This window comes from Lepisma saccharinum, chromosome 15, assembly GCF_977018435.1.
Source record: "Lepisma saccharinum chromosome 15, izLepSacc3.1, whole genome shotgun sequence".
NCBI lineage: Eukaryota > Metazoa > Arthropoda > Insecta > Zygentoma > Lepismatidae > Lepisma > Lepisma saccharinum.
Genome location: NC_139243.1, coordinates 61,374,179 through 61,391,487, shown reverse-complemented (window position 1 = coordinate 61,391,487; position 17,309 = coordinate 61,374,179). Strand labels below are relative to the sequence as shown.

Below are 17,309 nucleotides of genomic sequence, written 5' to 3'. Positions count from 1 at the left end.
CGTCTCATAACCCCCCGAACAACCCTTATTAAGGAAGTTGCAAAGCTGCATGTAACTTTGTTTCTCTACACAATACTTGAACACAGTGATGAATTCAGGGGGTGGCCCCGTGGGGGGGGGGATTCCCCTAGATAATTTCACTAACCTGGTCGGGTATTCGAACAATAGCTGAGAGATTTAGTAACCATGTTCATTTGGCTTACCTTGCTTCACTTTAATTTAACGTAGACGGACGTTTTCTGTTGTTTTTTCGTAATAATAACTAATCCAGTGCTCTTTATAATTACAAGTCAAAAGAATTCAATCGTATCATTATTAATAAATAACAATTAATAAAATCTAAATAATTAATTTACATAGAAGTAGTAAGGGGGATTGAAAAATATTAGTAACGTATTATTAGTATTATAAATTGATAAAATTGCCCCCCTTGAAGTTAGATATCACCGCACCCCCCCCCCCCTTTCCGGAGTAAAATGGGTGGATTCAACACTGCTTGAACAACATCAGTTGCTACTATACTCTGTCTCAATTATATCTGGAACAAGGAAACGAAAACAAGTCTCTGCGCAAGTAGGACGAAAGACTGGTCCACCAATGAACACGTGAGAGAGAATGGGATTGCGTGAAGGGGGGAAGCGACTACGGTTACCAGCCTTCGCAACAGCGTGCAATGCCTCGCTGCGCCTCCCGAGATAGTTGAGGCAGAGTACACATTGAGTGAAACCGCAGAAATCCCGGTTAAAAGAAATTGTGACTGTCATATGGAAATCACATTTGCCAATCACTACCCACCACTAACAAGACCAATAAGAAACATAAGGCTGTTATCTAAATCATCTCATAATCAGTGATGTGTGTTTGGTACGAGATGGACCAACGCATTCAGAACTTCAGAATGACAAGACGGAATTGTATCATTACTAATTGGTTTTCTTAATTTTGCTAATTATTTAGAAATGCCTATATTTCTTTATCGAATATGAAAGCCGCAACATTTATTTCAACGTAGATCGATATTTAAAATTACATCTGACTCATTCATGTTTTTTTAAGTAAAATATTTTCCTTGTTATGCTGTGCCTCTTGTCTTAAAAGTTTACTTACTCATTCTAGTTAGTGAAATAAAAAAAGAGATATTAAACCTACCCCATCTGGTATCAACATTCAAAGTGCTCTAATACAAGGTCACAGAAAATTTACTGGAAACTCTTGTTGAGTTAAGTTCATTTTGTGCTACGTTAGGGCAATCAGGAGTAGACCTACAGTTGAAAATGGATCTGAATCGAGGTGCCATGTGCCATGTGATCAAACCAGAAACCCCTTGATTTCGAGCTTAATCACCTTAAAAAATCCGTATCTTATTTTTCACCTTCTTATCAATAAATATCTTCATTTGACAATTTTTAAATCAGGACAAGAAAACAAAAACGTAACTAGGATTCCACCCTTGGCAACGTAGCGCGCTGTACTGACCACTCTGCCACGAATGTCAATGAGCTTATCGTCATTCGTTAGCCGAAAAGACAGCTTGTTAATTATGTCCCTCATTTCAGTTCACTACACAACACACAGCACACATCACTCACAAAAGTACAATCCACTCACTACTGTATTCACACGCTGCCTCTAAATAAATTCGCCCGACCCTGTGGCCGAGTGGTTAGCACATCGCGCTGCGACGCCAAGGGTACCGGGTTCGAATCCTGTTCGGGCTTGGTTGTTTGTGAATGTCCCTTCATCAATTTCATCATTTCATCAATCATCCCCATCTTCGCAAATTAGCCAAGAGGCACAAAACGCGAAGTAAAATAAACTAAATCAAATCAAATCAAATCTAAATAAATTCCACGCACCAACAGACAATTCCCGCTCAGCCAACAATTTTCTACTCCCCACTGTATCTAGTTCTGTGAAGGTCAACGACCTCTTTTTCAACTCCTCTGCAAGCGTTCAATGATGTTCTTGTCCCTGCCACATGACACTTTCCCCTTTGGTCGCGATAATTTGGCTTCAAAATTCCCCATTCCTGGGAAGATTACATGCTGCGAAAAATTGGTTTGCAACATTGACCCAGACTGTTGAGGAAGTTCAGAGGGGTTTTTCTCCCCGCCATATGCGTATCACGCCGCAGACGTAAATCGAACCTAGGACCCGGACATCATGAATAAATAAGCTAATCATGTTATAAAAAGGCTCCCGCTTAAGCATTAAAAAAGAGCTTCTTAGAAACTCATCGCGACAGCGTCCTTCAGCGGAGTTGGAAAAACTCCGCTGACATTGCATTAGAAAATTAAATCAGGAATCAGCGTTCTTCCTCAGAATCGCCGTTGCCAAAGGACGCGATCGAGTCAACCGTCGTAACGGCCGATAGTTCGAATTTCACTTAAATAGGTCGCGTGAGAAAATATCAGGCTTAGTTGTCTTCCGTTTTCCGTCAGATGAAGTAGTTACAAAAGGAATCCGTTTCTAGTTGTTTTCAGTTTACGTTGAATCCGATTATCGAGAGAGAGCTCCACAGGCATCATAAGTTTAGAAAAAGAGCGAACGAATGATCCGGAAGTTAAAGTTATCGTTTAGAAAATCGGTCTACGAAAGTACAGAGTTTGGAGCCCGGAGTTGCTCCCTCGTCCGTTTTCTTACAGAGTAGGACCACGTCGATCCAAAGACCAGCGGAGAAGAGATCGCCGTAGAACTTCAGGTAACGAACATTCCTTATGTCTTTCCTCCCCCTGCCTGTTCAGTCAAAGGTAGTGTTTTTTAAATGTATGTCCGTGTATTCTTATTTACGGGGCTAGCCCCCTTGCAGTTTGAGTGTCGACGTTGCTATTGAGAGCTACCCCCTTTCTCTTTATACTTTATACGTATGCAACACTGTTCTCTCTCCTGTAACAGTTTCACTCCACAATTCCCCGATCCTGGGGAAATTACATGTTGGGAAAAATTGGTTTGCAACATTGATCGGAGCCCTGTCAAGCTTATCCCTCACCCCCGTGGAGTTGCCCGCCAGCTGGGCCAGCCCTCTCGCGAATTCAAAGAAAGCGGGCAATGTTTCCAACTCCTAAGAAATCAGGTTCATCTTCTTATTGAAATGAACAATTTTATGGACATTTTCTGATATACATATATTTTTTTCTGTATTTTATTCCCCGAGTCTGGGCTTCGCAGATAGCCTTGATAGCCCAGAATATACGCCTCTGATGTTACTTTATGTATCATCCTTTCCATCCTTGGATGTATGCACATTACTTAATTAGATCTTTATTGTTACTTCTGATACCTATTGGTGTATTACATAACATATTTTGTTCATAATATATATTTATAGTTCTTGAATTGATGTTAACTTCATTTAGGCGTTTACGTAGGTACCTTTGGCTCAGGGTGGGATAAGGGAGCAGCTAGGGATGTGGGACAGGGGTCGGGCAGGGTATATATTTCGGTACCGGTACTGGTATTTATGCAGATCGATAGCATTGTCGTCATGTAATCTTTGCTTCTTGTACTGTGTCATTTCAAAAACGAATTACTTTTAGTTTCATTCTTCGTTACATCCCATGTCCTGCAGTGCTTCAAATAGCATAGCATTTACATTACATAATAAAATTTTCAACTATTATTTCTTGAAATCGGAGGCTGATACAGGAATTTCAGTTACACCACTGTAATCAGCGGGACAAGTTCTATCGGAAACGGTTGCATTCATTTCGGAAAGAGAAAAAAGTTGTAAATTTGTTACACAGCGTTATATTTGTACCTTGAATCACTGCCACAAAAGCTGGGGGCGCAATACTTATCAAACGAGCTTCCAACACGCTCCGAAACGTTTGCCGGAATCGTGGCAGCGGGCGTGCTTTCGCGCAATGAATTGTGGGGGAAGTTGTTCGCTGATGCTAACCTTGTCTCGATATTCGCAGTCTTCTCGTACACCTCTTGTAGCGTTCCTAAATTATTATTAATATTTTGGATAGCCAACGGTACACTGTCCAGAGCTTGAAGCTTGCCCAAGGGTCCAATTCGCCTCCAGAGTTTGGACCCGGGTTCAACTCCACACCGCCTATCACTAGCAGCATGGTAAGCAGGATGGCACAAATGGCCGTCTCTGTGTGCACGTTTCCTTTATGCACTTGTTCATTGGTGGAGCCATCTCGGGTCACTACTTGGGCAGTGACTTGATATCGTTTGCTCCAGAGATTCCCTGGACAGAGTATTATGGATGCCAATGACCACAATGTTGCCAGATTTTCATTTGTGTGTGATCTCTTGCTAGGGGCCGGGACGCGGGGAGGGTGCACGTGCCACATGTTCATGCTTTTTACTTTGCCTCCAATTATCGTCATCATTAACCGAACACAGTACGATATTGTCACAACGTAAATGCTCCCGTCAAGGACGAAGCATGTGGCAACAAGGCAATTTCCGTTCTAATTGTAGCACCGTACATTATCAATGGTGCATTCTACATTGAAATTTCAACAACATTAGATCGAAAACCATATTTCCAACAACTTTTCCCTCTTTCCATTTCTCGCTATGTACACTAAAGGAGTTGTTCTATGATTCAAGACTTTTGAATCACCCTGTACATGCGTGACTGTACATGTAAATGGGTCAATCTCCTCCCGCCAATTTTTAATAATTTCGCACCGTTTTATAGTCCTCTGTATCGCTATCTTCTTTCATAGTCATTGCAAGTCTATGTCTTTAAATATCATGTTTATTTCAGGACTTAATAAGATTTTTCTTTTAAATTAAAAACGTATTTCTGAAAACTGGGAAGCAAATAAAGAACTCGTTTTGGTGTGACGTAAAGGTTGCAGTGCAATTATTATTATTATTATTATTATTATTATTATTTATTATTTCCATAGGGTTAGAATTAAGCCATACAACATTTCATTTTGAACAATATTAATACAAATAATGACTTGATGCCCTATATAGTAAAAAAAATGCAAGAGCTACATCTAAGGAAAATGTGATGAATTTACATTAGTATATATAGTGTTCTATAGTAATAAATAAAGAAAGTTTGAGAGTTATACACATTTAGAAGAAAAGAAAGTGTAAAGGTGTGTGGGTTTGGATATGAGTGTGTATGGAATTGCTGTTCGAAGTACAAGGATGAAAATTTTAAAATATGTGTGTGTGGGTTGGGGGTGGTGAGGAGGGGGGGGGGGGTAAGCACTGAAAATAATATTACTAGAGTTAGAATTTATAGACATGTGAACGTAGAAGACGACAGAACTGCGCTTTGCTGGTACTGAGTTTGATCTTCGTCGGGAGTGAATTCCAGGTTACCGCTGCTAGGTACGAGAAGGACTTCTGACCAAATCTGCTTTTGTTGGGTTTGGGGATTACTAGGTCTCTATGTAAGGACGATCTGGTGTTTCGGGTGCTGAACTCTGAGCGGAGCTTAATCCTATGATGCAATGGAGATGATTTGTTATGTATGCTATGGAATACCTTATTCAAGTAGATGTAATGTATTCTCGAAGTGACTGTAGGTATATTGTAAATTTTGCGCAATTGTTGGGAATTATATTCTTGGGGGTGCATGTGTATGTTTCTTAAGCAATTGTTTTGGATAGTTTCAAGTTTCTTCAGATGAGTTATGTTACCGCCAAAAATAAGACTAGCACCATACTCGAATACGGGACGAATAAATGAAAGGTAGAAATGTCTACTCAGATTTCTATTAAGATATTTACGATTTTTTCGAAATATGTAAATATGGTGATAGATTCTACGAATATAGTTATTTATTTGATAATTAAAATTTAGCTGGGGGTCGATAATGATTCCGAGATATTTTAACTGATTGCTCAAAGATACTCTGGCGTCATTAAGGGTAATATCTATCGTGTTAGCCGGGATTCCTTTACCGGTGTGAAGCACCATGGCCTTCGTCTTAGTAACGTTAAGTTTCAGGTTGTTCATGTTGTACCACGTTAATACTTTGGGGAATGAGTTTTCCATTTTCTCCTTTACATCCTGGTACGTATCTCCAACATGGACGAGAAGGCAGTCATCTGCGTACAGAGTAATCGATAAATCTGAATTTATTAGTGTGATATCGTCAATAAATAGGTTGAATAATTTTGGGCCCAGTATAGAGCCTTGTGGAATGCCTGCAGACACTGACTGCTCGGTGGAAAGTGAACATCCTACTTTCGTTGAGATTTTTCTATTTGCGAGAAAACTTTCCATCCAGAGAATTGTTTTGCTATTGAAACCAAATCTGTTCTTTAATTTTTCTATTAGCAAATTGTGATCAACGGTATCGAAGGCTTTGCATACATCCAGGGAAATTAATCCAACTAGGGAATTGCTTCTTTTGTCCAGTGTCTCGCGCCATTCATTAATTAAACTAAGTAATAATAGTTCCGAGGATACATCCTTCCTGAATCCATACTGTCGATCAGACATCAGATTGTTGGCTTCCAGGAAAGTTGTCAGTTGCTTCTCTATTACTTTTTCCATAACTCGGCTTAATGTTGGGGTTAAGGAAATCGGCCTGTAGTTACACGCTAGGGTAGGAGATCCAGATTTGTGAATTGGGGTTATTATGGAGTGCTTCCAGCTCGTTGGAAATTGGCCACGTTTGAAGGACGTGTTTATTATGTCGGCGAGGGGCTCCGCTATAAGTGGGGCCAAAACCACCAGAACGCTGTTGGGAATGCCGTCCGAACCTCCTGCCTTTTTCACGTTTAATTTATTTAGAATTGCCAAAACTTCATCGACCGTAACAGATTTTAATGTGAACTCTTCAATTTGTTGGACAACAGCTGAGTTGGGGTCTTTTCTTAGAATATTTATGTTCGAATTGCGAGGATTAATGTGCGCCGATGCTTTGCATATATTAGAAAAATGAATATTTAAGTAATGCGCTATGTCGGACGGGCTCGTTAGGAGGACATTGTCGACTAGTAAATGATTAATTGTAGTTTTTGATTCTCTACCCGTGATCTCATTGATAACCTTCCATTTGCAGTTGTTATTGCTAGTGGTCTGGTTCACCATATCTCTGTAGTAATTTACTTTTGCCTGCCTAGTAATTGTTGTGCAATGATTTCTAAAAGATTTGTATTGCTCCCACTTAAGACAGGGAGCACCCAGCACCATCACACATAAAATAAACAGGCGCTTAGGTTTAAAAATATGAGTTTATTTATAGCGTAACCAAACATTAATTATATTGCAATCTTTACATAATTAGTCACATGTGTTGAAATTTTGCGCATTTTGTTTTGCATTATATACAGATAAAGGAAACTATTTTTACTCCAAATTTTATTTTTCTCTTAAACAAAAATAGCAAGTATTTTATTTCAAACATTAGTTATAAAACTTCATTCACATGCCTGCCATCTGTACTTTGTTCCATTTCTCTCTGAAGCAAGGGAACGAAAGCAAGTCTCTGCGCAAGTAGTGACGCGAGACGGCTCCAGCAATGAGCACGTGAGAGGGAACGGAATTGCGTGGAGGGGGAAACCACTGCAGTTACCAGCCTTCGCTCTGCCCAATAGATTTCCTCCCCTTCTCTGATGCTACGCGCGACCTTGCTCCAAAAATAATTGGGACTAGTGTTGCCCACGGGACGAGACGGGACAGGCTTTTAAAAATTCGAGACGAGACGAGATTGACCATGTGTCATAAGACAAACGAATATTTTCGAGACGAGACAGCATTTCCACGAGGCTCCACGAGACGAGACAGGCCAAAGTCTCGTCTCGTGGGCAACACTAATTGGGACAAGGTATACAGGGACGAGCATAATTAGCTAATGGTATTAAAAGAGCAGAAATGGAACAAACTCGTTTGACTAGAGCGTAACTATTATGTAAATTGAAGCAATTCTACACTTCTTGGAGATTAATTCACACAACACAAGCTGATAGTAACCAGAAACTATGTCTATCAACTGGTCACTTTGTGATGCTACACAGTATTAGAGTTTTATCGAAGCGACCAGTTGAGAGTATTGCGAAGGGGCAGGAGATTTTAAGTGAACTTTTTGCACATATAAACCTAATCGTGACTGGACCTACAGTTTAGAGTGGGATCAGTGGCGGCGATTAGGGGGGCTGGGGGGGCAGTTGCCTCCCCACCTTTCTCCAGTTTTACCTTAGCACTACGCTTAACCTTATCTACCTAGGGAAAGTAATCGGTCTTTAGCCCCCCCCCCAGTTTTGGCATCTTGCCCGCCCCCCTAGTTTTGGAACCCAATCGCCGCCACTGAGTGGAATCCAAACCATTATGTGATTGATTGTTTGAGTTGGTGTTTTAAGTCCACTTTATGCACAGTAAGGCTAATCAGGACTGGACTTACAGTTTAAAGTGTGATCTGAACCACTATGTGCATCCACCGGGTATCGAACCGGGGACCTCCGCTACAAACTGCGCCATGTGGGAGGCGCTAGTATTGGGATGGGTGCCTTGAAACGTCTTATGTTGAACTTCATAAAAGGACTCCCAATACTGTGTAGCATCACATAATATGCTCTAGTGAAACGTGTTCGTTTTATTTGTCCTTTTTTAAAACCGTCAGCTAGACGCGAAATTTCGAAAATTGTTTCAGCAAGCTGGCAACACTGCTACTCTTACACATTGTTATTATTTTCCCCCAAAGAAGTATTCGCCTATTTTCAAAGAAATTTTGTACTATTGTAAGAATGTGGTACTGCTACAAACTACATTTTTCATTCACTTTCGTCTGTTGCAGTGGCCACAGAGGCGTGCTGTAAACTAATTTATTTGATAAATCTGAATTATCTTCTTCTTCTTCCTTTAACACTTAATATTGTGAGGCACAATATAAAACGTTCACATCCGCTAAAAGCCCTGTCCTTAAGAAAGAAGACAATACCGATGTCATCTCTCTACGGCAATTAGTTCTCGAGCTAGGATATTTTTTGTACATCGCGGCAAGTTTGAAAAGCGCGCTCTTGAGAGTTTCCGTTCGAAGAGGCTTTGCAAACGCGCGAGGATCCACTCGATCAAGCCTCATAGGGAACGGAGAAATGTCTTGTTACAACATTATTCGAATGTCTGTGGTGTCAACTGCTACTCTTGCACGGTATCTTCTGTTCTTTTCTGCAATGAAGCAGATATTGATGTTTACCAATAACCGAGGCGTTGCCAAATTTTCATTTCTAAGTGAATTGCCTTTTCCTTGGGTTCCATGAGTAGGGAGGTGAGGCTGGACGTATTACAAGTTCGTGCTTTTTTTCTTTACTTTGCACCTAATTATCGTAATCAATTCTTGATTTACCGTGCATAGTGTAACATTGCAATAACGTAAATGCTCCCTTTAATGACGAAGCATGTAACAAGAAGGGAATTTCCTTTGTCATTGAGACGTGTACCAGTGTACAACCTCAGCGGTACATTCTATATTGAAAATTCAAGCACATTAAAATAGAAACCAAACATTTTCAACAACTTTTCTCTCTTTCTATTTGTTGCTATCCGCACTAATAACGGAGTTGTCCTATTGTTCCAGACTTTGGAATCACCCTATATATTGTGAGTACATATGCAAACGGAACTTCCTCCTCCCACCATTTTTTAATGATTCGACACTCTGTTCTATAGTCCTCTGTATCCTTTTCTTTATTCATAGTCTTTGTAATTCTTTGTCTTTAAATACCGTGTTGCTTTCAGGACTTAATAAGATTTTTCGGTAAATTTCTTATATCGGACAAACGGCTGAAATTTGCTAGTTCTTTTAATTTCAATATTCGTACTTACGTCTTCTGCATTGAGAAACATTGTTGAAGGTGGCATTTCGCTTATTTCACGGAAATAAGCTCTATTTGCGACATATCGAGTAAGTTTTCTTAGTTTCTTTTTGCCTTCGGTAACACGCAAAATGGCAGTCACAGTTTCACTACCGTACTCGTCATGCAGTGTTTCCACCCCATTGCACCAAAAAATACCTACGTAGCCCCACAAACCATTGACGCATAGGCCCACGAACCATTCATACATAGCCCCACGAACCATTTCCGGTAAGGTTAGGTTAGGTTGGGTCACGTTTAGGTTAGAATAGTTAAAAATTGGTAAAAAAAAAAGTGTAGCCCCACGAACCATTGACAGATAGCCCCACGAACCTTTGACACATAGCCCCACAAACCATTTGCGGAAACGTGCCTTCTTCAGTTACAAAACACGTGTTTGGAAACACTGACTGGCTTTGACCGTGATTACATCATCACACACAGGCAACATCCGGTTGAAAGGAAATCTATGCAACGGCTTTCGTGCATCGGTCAGACATTTATATCGACAAATAGATGATTTACCGGGAAAATTCAATGAACGATGAGAGAAAACACTTCCCCGAACTTCCACAAGTATAAAGAAACTGCATTCTGTAAGTAATTTCTCCTGTAAATTTGAAGAAATCCGTTTGTCCGATATAAGAAATTTACCGATTTTTCTTTTAAAGGAAGAACATATTTCTGAAAGCTGTAAAACAAAGTTTTCTGTGTAAGGGACTCGTTATTTTAAAATGTTTATCAGCATTCTCAAGATGTAATAAACAGTGGTCTGAATTACTAATCGGCACTGTTACGTCAGTAGAGTGTACGATATTTGGATCATCCACTCTGCTTTGCACAGTGCGCGAAGACGACAGAGGTCCCTGGTTCAAATCCCAGCGTGAGCACGAGTGTTCTTTGTCAGTGTCCCTTCATCAATATCATCACTCATATTCATATTCGTGATTAACCAAAAGTGGTAGAAAAGCGAAGTAAAATAAACCAAATCAATGAGTAGTTGGATCAACCACAACAATGACGTCTGCTGTTGTTCAAAGGCGCTTGTGATTCAGGTAGGTTTTCTAATGACTTGCGTCATGCAGAAAGGTATAAAACACCAGAGTTCAAAACATTTGTGGCATAGTGAGGCATCTAAATGTCTAGCTAAAACATGCACGGATGATGTTTTATTGAAAACCCAGCTGACTTCAGGCAAATAAACAATACCTGTGGCGACTAATACCATAAGTAAGTTATTAAGCAAGAAAGGGCCGACCCTTTCTTCGGACTTGGCGTTCCCACCCGAAATGTCCATGCTACGCCACTGGCTACATGACCCCCTTCCCATTTGAAAATCTTGATGTAATTCCAAGATGGCGGCTTTCAAGATGGCCGTCATGATACACACTAGCCCCATCTGGTGTGCCACTAACTCCAATTACCCATATCTGAAATTTCATTGCCCTCAAGTCCTTTCCAAATACAAGGGTGTCCAAAGACTTTTGACTCACTCTGCATTAATATACACGAATTCACTTCATTTCTGTTACTTTCTATTAAATCTAGGAGCGAAAAGACACAATGCACAACTCTGAAACCACATGTAAAATCAGCTACAAATTTTCCTTACCGAATCCACAGATTATCTTCACATGACGAAGAAGCCAGTTGCAATTAGAATACGGTCTAGTTGCCTATACCAGTCTTATCAGCCAAGCTGGTAGCCAGTGCAGCGCCAACTAGGGCTTCCAGTAGGAAATCCAGCTTTAAATGCCGTGTAATATTTCAATCAGAGCTCGAAATGGACCGGAGTGGACCAGAATGGCTTTCCGGTTCATGAACAACTGGAACCTTCCTGTTCCCTCTCGTGAGAAATGGAAAAGGACAGTTTCGTTTCGTTTTTGTTTTTTAACATATATACTTTAGTAAATTGTATTTCTCAGTGTGAGTGACATTGTTAATACTCTTTAATAGTACTCCCTACACATGGAGTTGCCCCGAGGAGGGGGGGGGAGGTATAGGGATTTTCTACTCTTTCGGCGGCTGATCCTCTTGCTGGCAAGGGAAGTGGGGAGCGGAGAAGCGACCTATCCAGCGCGATAAGAAACGCAGCACTCTGTAGAACGAGGTGCACGTAGTACTTCTTCCCGCCGCGTCGTAACTCTCGGTGCTACCGCTGCTGACTGGTTGGTCAGCTGTGTATTCCTAGCTCCCCAGCATGTAGGCCGCCTGCCGTAAGACCACACAAGAGCTGTAGTCGTTAGTGTCGTCGCTGTGGTAATGAGTGACAAAAAAGGCACCACCATGTTATTAACGAAAATAATGCGTTCCGTTTCGTGAAAAATTTCCAGGCCTGGTTTCACTTCGTCACTTACCTTAGAGAGATCGTCTTGCGTCATGTTGCCAGGACCTTTGGAGACCAGCCTCTGCAGCTGTCGTTTGATGTTACCGCTGGAGACTTTCGTGAGGTCAATCTTTTGCAGGATTTCATCCTGGACCCTCGATTTGAAGCGATCGTACTCTTCGGACGCGTCCAACTGAAAAAGAAAGTATCATAAATTAGTTGAATATTTTAAAAAAGAAAGCATATTATTTCATTATAATTCTCTTGACTTGGGAACCTGTGGAGCAAGGTCACGCATGACGGTAAAGAAGGGGAGAAAGAGAGTAGGCACGGAGCAAAACAGTCCGCATTGATTCAAACAGCTGGTAGCTGAGGTGCGTTTTCCCCTCTGTGCACTGACATTCCCTCGTGCGTCTATTGGTCGAACAATCTTGAGTCCTGTTTACGAGGAGAACTGGTTTTTGTCCGTTTGCTCCAGAGATTCCCGAAACGGAATATTTGCCCTTGTTATACATTTCTAGTAAAATATAGGCTTTAATATTTTAAATTCCGTTCACATTATTTCAAGCATGACTTCTAGGATAATATAGACATCATTTTAGGCTTTATAAAGAGATAAATTAGCCCTTTGTAGGATTCTTTTCCCTACGCGTATTTTTATTGTAATCAATCACAAATCTTTGCTTTTTTATTGCTTTTCCGGAATGTCTAAAGTAAGAGAACGCGAACGCGTCCTGGGCGCACGTTGCGGCTGTGTGTCTCATCCAATTAACGCGCGGAGGGGAGGGGACCTCGCGGGAGGGGGCGAATTGACTGGTACAGTAGTTCTGTAGTAAACATGACAGCTCGCAAGCCTACTAGGGGAATTCTGCATTCTGCACCCTTCCCCACCTAGTCTGGCCGCGCTCACAAGTGCGTATAGCTACTCCAGACATTCCGGAAAAAGAATATACATGAACATCAATACTGAAAACACATTTTCCTTCACATATTACATGTTAATAAACTTAAAGCATACAAAAAACACAGTTTTTAGAAAATACAGAAAATAATACAAATTTAAAACGTGTTATTGTTAAGCTATTTCTTTTGTAATGCCATCTTTCCTTCCTTTTTTTTCTCATGCCCTTTCCCTTCCCTCATTTCCATTCCCGCTTCTGTGTGTGTGTGTGTGCGAGAGAGAGAGACGGGGGGGGGGGGAGAATACGTTTTGATATTACCGTACAGTTAACAATGTGTTCACTCTGATGAAACAAAACAAGATTTCAGCATTTTTAATTTTTTTTATATTTATTTAGCTGGAAAGTTCAATTTAGCCTTGTTTAGGATCTTAACTCCTTTTAGCCGTTTTTAGGACCTATAGGATTCATGTGTTTCATTAAGAAATGGCTAAAACGAAAATATATGTTAGAATAGTGTCGTTACCAAGTAAGGAATAAAATAGGTTAAAACCTGAGAATCCGGGCCTTAATGATAACACATATCCTCTGTCCCGAGAATCTCTTGAGCGAGCGAACTAAAAAGAAGTCTGCGCAGGTAGGTCTCGAGAGGGCTCGACCAACGACGCGTGAGAGGGGAAGTAAGTGCATGGAGGGGGAAAAGGCGGCTACAGCTACTAACAGTTTGCAGCAGTGCGCACTGCTTTTCTCCACCCGCTCGATTTCTCCCCATTTCTACAATTGTGCGCGGCCTCGATAACATAGTGCGTAAAGTGCCTATTTTGCATAATATATTGGTAAAGTAAAGTAGAACAAATTAATCAATCAAGAAAGGTTTTTTATAAATTTGGTAACTCCAAGCAAATGCGCCAGATTACTGAAATGATTTCATTCTGGTAAACAGTCAACTCTTCTTCTTTTTTTTTTTTGTTATTCCAAACGAACTTTTATTCTTTGTGAAACGCTGTACTCATTAGTGTTTCGAGCAGATTTGACCACACCTTACACAAAGTCTGCGAAGAGAAGCACGAAAATCGTAAATTTACCCTTATGCAGTGATGTGCCGTAAACTATAAGTTTACGTCTACATGCGTTGTCTACACGTAATCTACGCGTAGATTACATTGGGTTGTAGTTTACATAGACTATGTAGACAATCTAAAGTGCATTAAAATTAATTTTCAAGGCTTTCATGAAAGGAAAGTGACATTTTCAACTATATTAGTTCTTAACGAACTGAAAAGAATCCTATTTACAACAAAATTTCTCTTCTCTTCTATTATCAACTATGGAAGAAGATAAATAGTATGCAAAAAACAACAACAGATGGCAGTCGTGAGGCAATAGTGGTATTTTCCCCATAAAACACTAGAATATTTCCTATATTAGGTTTTTTCCTAGGTGAGAAATTGTTCGAATTTGGAAGAAAGAGTATGAAAAGTTCTCATCACACATCAGCAACTGATACGCAGTATAATTTTCTTCTCATTCCACGGCGCCCTTTGCTAATTTATCATATTTCGCCATGTTGTTTACATAGATTACCTAATCTACGTGTATAAAATAGTCTACGTGTAGAATGTAGACTATCGTTGTTTACGCGTAGACGCACATCAATGCCCTTATGTGAGTTTAATGTGTTAAATAACATTTTGCTAAAAAGCAGTATTTTAAGAATACAATGGTCCCAATTGATGTACTAGTGACTGATAGAGGGCAGCATGTTACAATAGTGTTACATACCGTCATATTTTTCGAACAAATTTCGTCGAACATTCGTCCCCTCCCACTTAACGCCCTTTCTACTTTCCTGAATACGTCCTTAAAATTTCCATTTGGGTTTATATTTTCGTAGTCCGACTCTCTTCGGCCACTGTAGTTCTCCCAACAGTACATTGTAGAGGTAACCTTTTGTTGTATCAGCCTCCTTAAAATTTCATTCATGCGAAAGTCATCATTAGGTCAATCAACTTTATGCTTTATGCAGCTGCAAATTATGCTTTTCATTTTCTTAAATTATGCTTTATTATGTTTTTTCTAAATTTTGCTTCACTATGCTGTTTATTAAATTATACTCTATTATGCCTTTTATTTCACTCACTTCTATTACCATACACTTTTTAGTTCACTCAATTTCTATTAATACATAGGAATTGAAAAATGTAAGCATGAAACTATCAATAAAACATAAGGGTCAATCCATATGAAGTCATACAACATGGTTGCTTGACCATTTTTTAAAAAGTTTATTTTTTGTGTGGTGTGAGCCTCATATGTTGACAGTTTATAACCACTGTTATTTTATTTTTACTATCACCGATTTGAAGATGGCGGACATTTTCTTATAATGGCGCGCGTCATTTTCTCCATTCGTAAGCATCAGCGGCAGCTTTTTTTCTCAGCTCTGGTACGACAATGAGACAAAATATGTGATGTTAAGCACATTATAGGCTACAATTATATTTCTGTGTAATTTTCTAAATATTATTCCTTCATAATAAATTTTAAGATCAAAATTGTGTATTTTAATCGCTCAAAATTACATTTTCGGACATTTTTTGGGGAGAGAAGGCAGTTTGTTTGACACTAGAATTTTTTTGTGCAAGTATCTGTGTACCAATAGAGTATGTCAAAATTGACCCATAATAGTTTTCTTAAGACAGAACAATATATTTCAGAATTGAAAGAAATTGAACTTAACACACACAAATGGAAAATACAAATAATTTTAAAAACAACATTTTGCGCTTCAAACGATTTCTTCTTCATTGTCGTCATCGCATTGCGCAGAGACTTGTTTTCGTTTGCCTGCTCCACAGTTAGCTGGGACAGAGTATAGGGGCTTCAGTTAACCAGATGACGTTATTGCCTTGTAATTAGGAAGTCTCTTCTTCCATTTCTGGTGTACATTAGTTTAATGATCTAGTCACAATTAATGAATGTGTGTTGAACTTCATTATTTATTATTATTTGGATTCCTAGATCATCTTTTGTTCGTTGTAATATGGTCCTATCTATACTTTTTACATTAGCCGCCTCCCTTTGGGAGGGGCATGTGCCCCGGGCCCCTCACGCTAAATACACCAATGTCTGTGGATATGAACATCGGTGCTGTTTACTCACTTGTTTACAGTGTACGTCAATAGATGGCAGTCTAATGTACAAAGTCTTATAAACTAATATTCACATTTAGATATTTATTATATTTGTTTGATAGAAAACAATAAAACTGATCAAAAAGAGCTAACTTTAAATGTACAAAACCTGAGAGAAAAGTTAGTAAAATTTTAATGAGAGTTAATAAATATTTAAATACGTTAATATTGTTATGTTGGTTTACCCTTTAAATATGTTTCATTTTAAGAATAGATTATACACTTGCAATTGATCCTTAATAAAGACATTTTTGGAATTATCTTTTGTTATTTAGTTTTGTTTTAATCTGAAAAGAACGAAGAAAATTCTGTTAGACATGCTCTATCCAGTGTTAATGTTATTTTGTTTTATTATTCGTAACTACGGTGACTAGAAATTCGTTAATATATTCATGTGTTAAGTGACATTTTCTCAAGTTATTTTATTTTAATTATTGCAACAAACTGCTCCACACTGGGGACAGTTGCAATAAATTGGCGACCTAGAGCCAGGATTCGAAAATTGTAAGTTGATTAGAACTAAACTGATAATGCTATAATGAAGAAAAGAGAAGTGCCTTACGTGCTGCGAAGTAGCGTGTGTCTTCAACCGGATCTCAGTGATGTTGCTGATGTAAGCAACGAAGAGGACAATTCTGGTAAGCAAATGGAGGATTTACTCTGTTGTAAGGACAAATTTTCTGATACTCGCATGAAATGGGAACATGTAAATTGTAGAGTTCTTACAGTTATTCACTGGGTATAGCTCGACCACAAGGAAAAAAACCTTCCTTCAAAATCGTCCGCGCACCTTTCCTGCCGTTATGCGTGCTCGGGGCAGTGTTGCAATTTCAGACTTGAAAAAATCGGGATATTCTTCCTTGGGAAACCAGAAGATCTGCTAAAAGATCCGATGATGTAATAGTAGCAAATGAACGATGTTCTCGGGGGCGGCATAGGCGTGCGCACTGGGGGGCAAGGGGTCGTCCGCAGATTTCTTCCAGCAAGGGGGAAACAATGGGTTTTTTTATCAGGCGGTTAAACGAGGCATATTACCCCATAACAATGTTGCCCTCTCAGAAAACACCACTTGAGTTTGAAATTATCACATTCCTACATCCCTATTATA

General features: G+C 39.6%; 1 protein-coding gene across 1 annotated transcript in view; it reads right to left on the bottom strand.

Moving 5' to 3' along the window:
- The window catches only part of LOC145999282 (angiotensin-converting enzyme-like), a 280,447-nt gene that overhangs the window by 190,004 nt on the left and 73,134 nt on the right, over positions 1-17,309 (bottom strand). Inside the window, exon 2 of the mRNA XM_083136220.1 lies at positions 12,140-12,301. Within this exon, the coding sequence (XP_082992346.1) occupies positions 12,140-12,301 (162 nt within the window). The remainder of the gene's footprint in view (positions 1-12,139; positions 12,302-17,309) is intronic.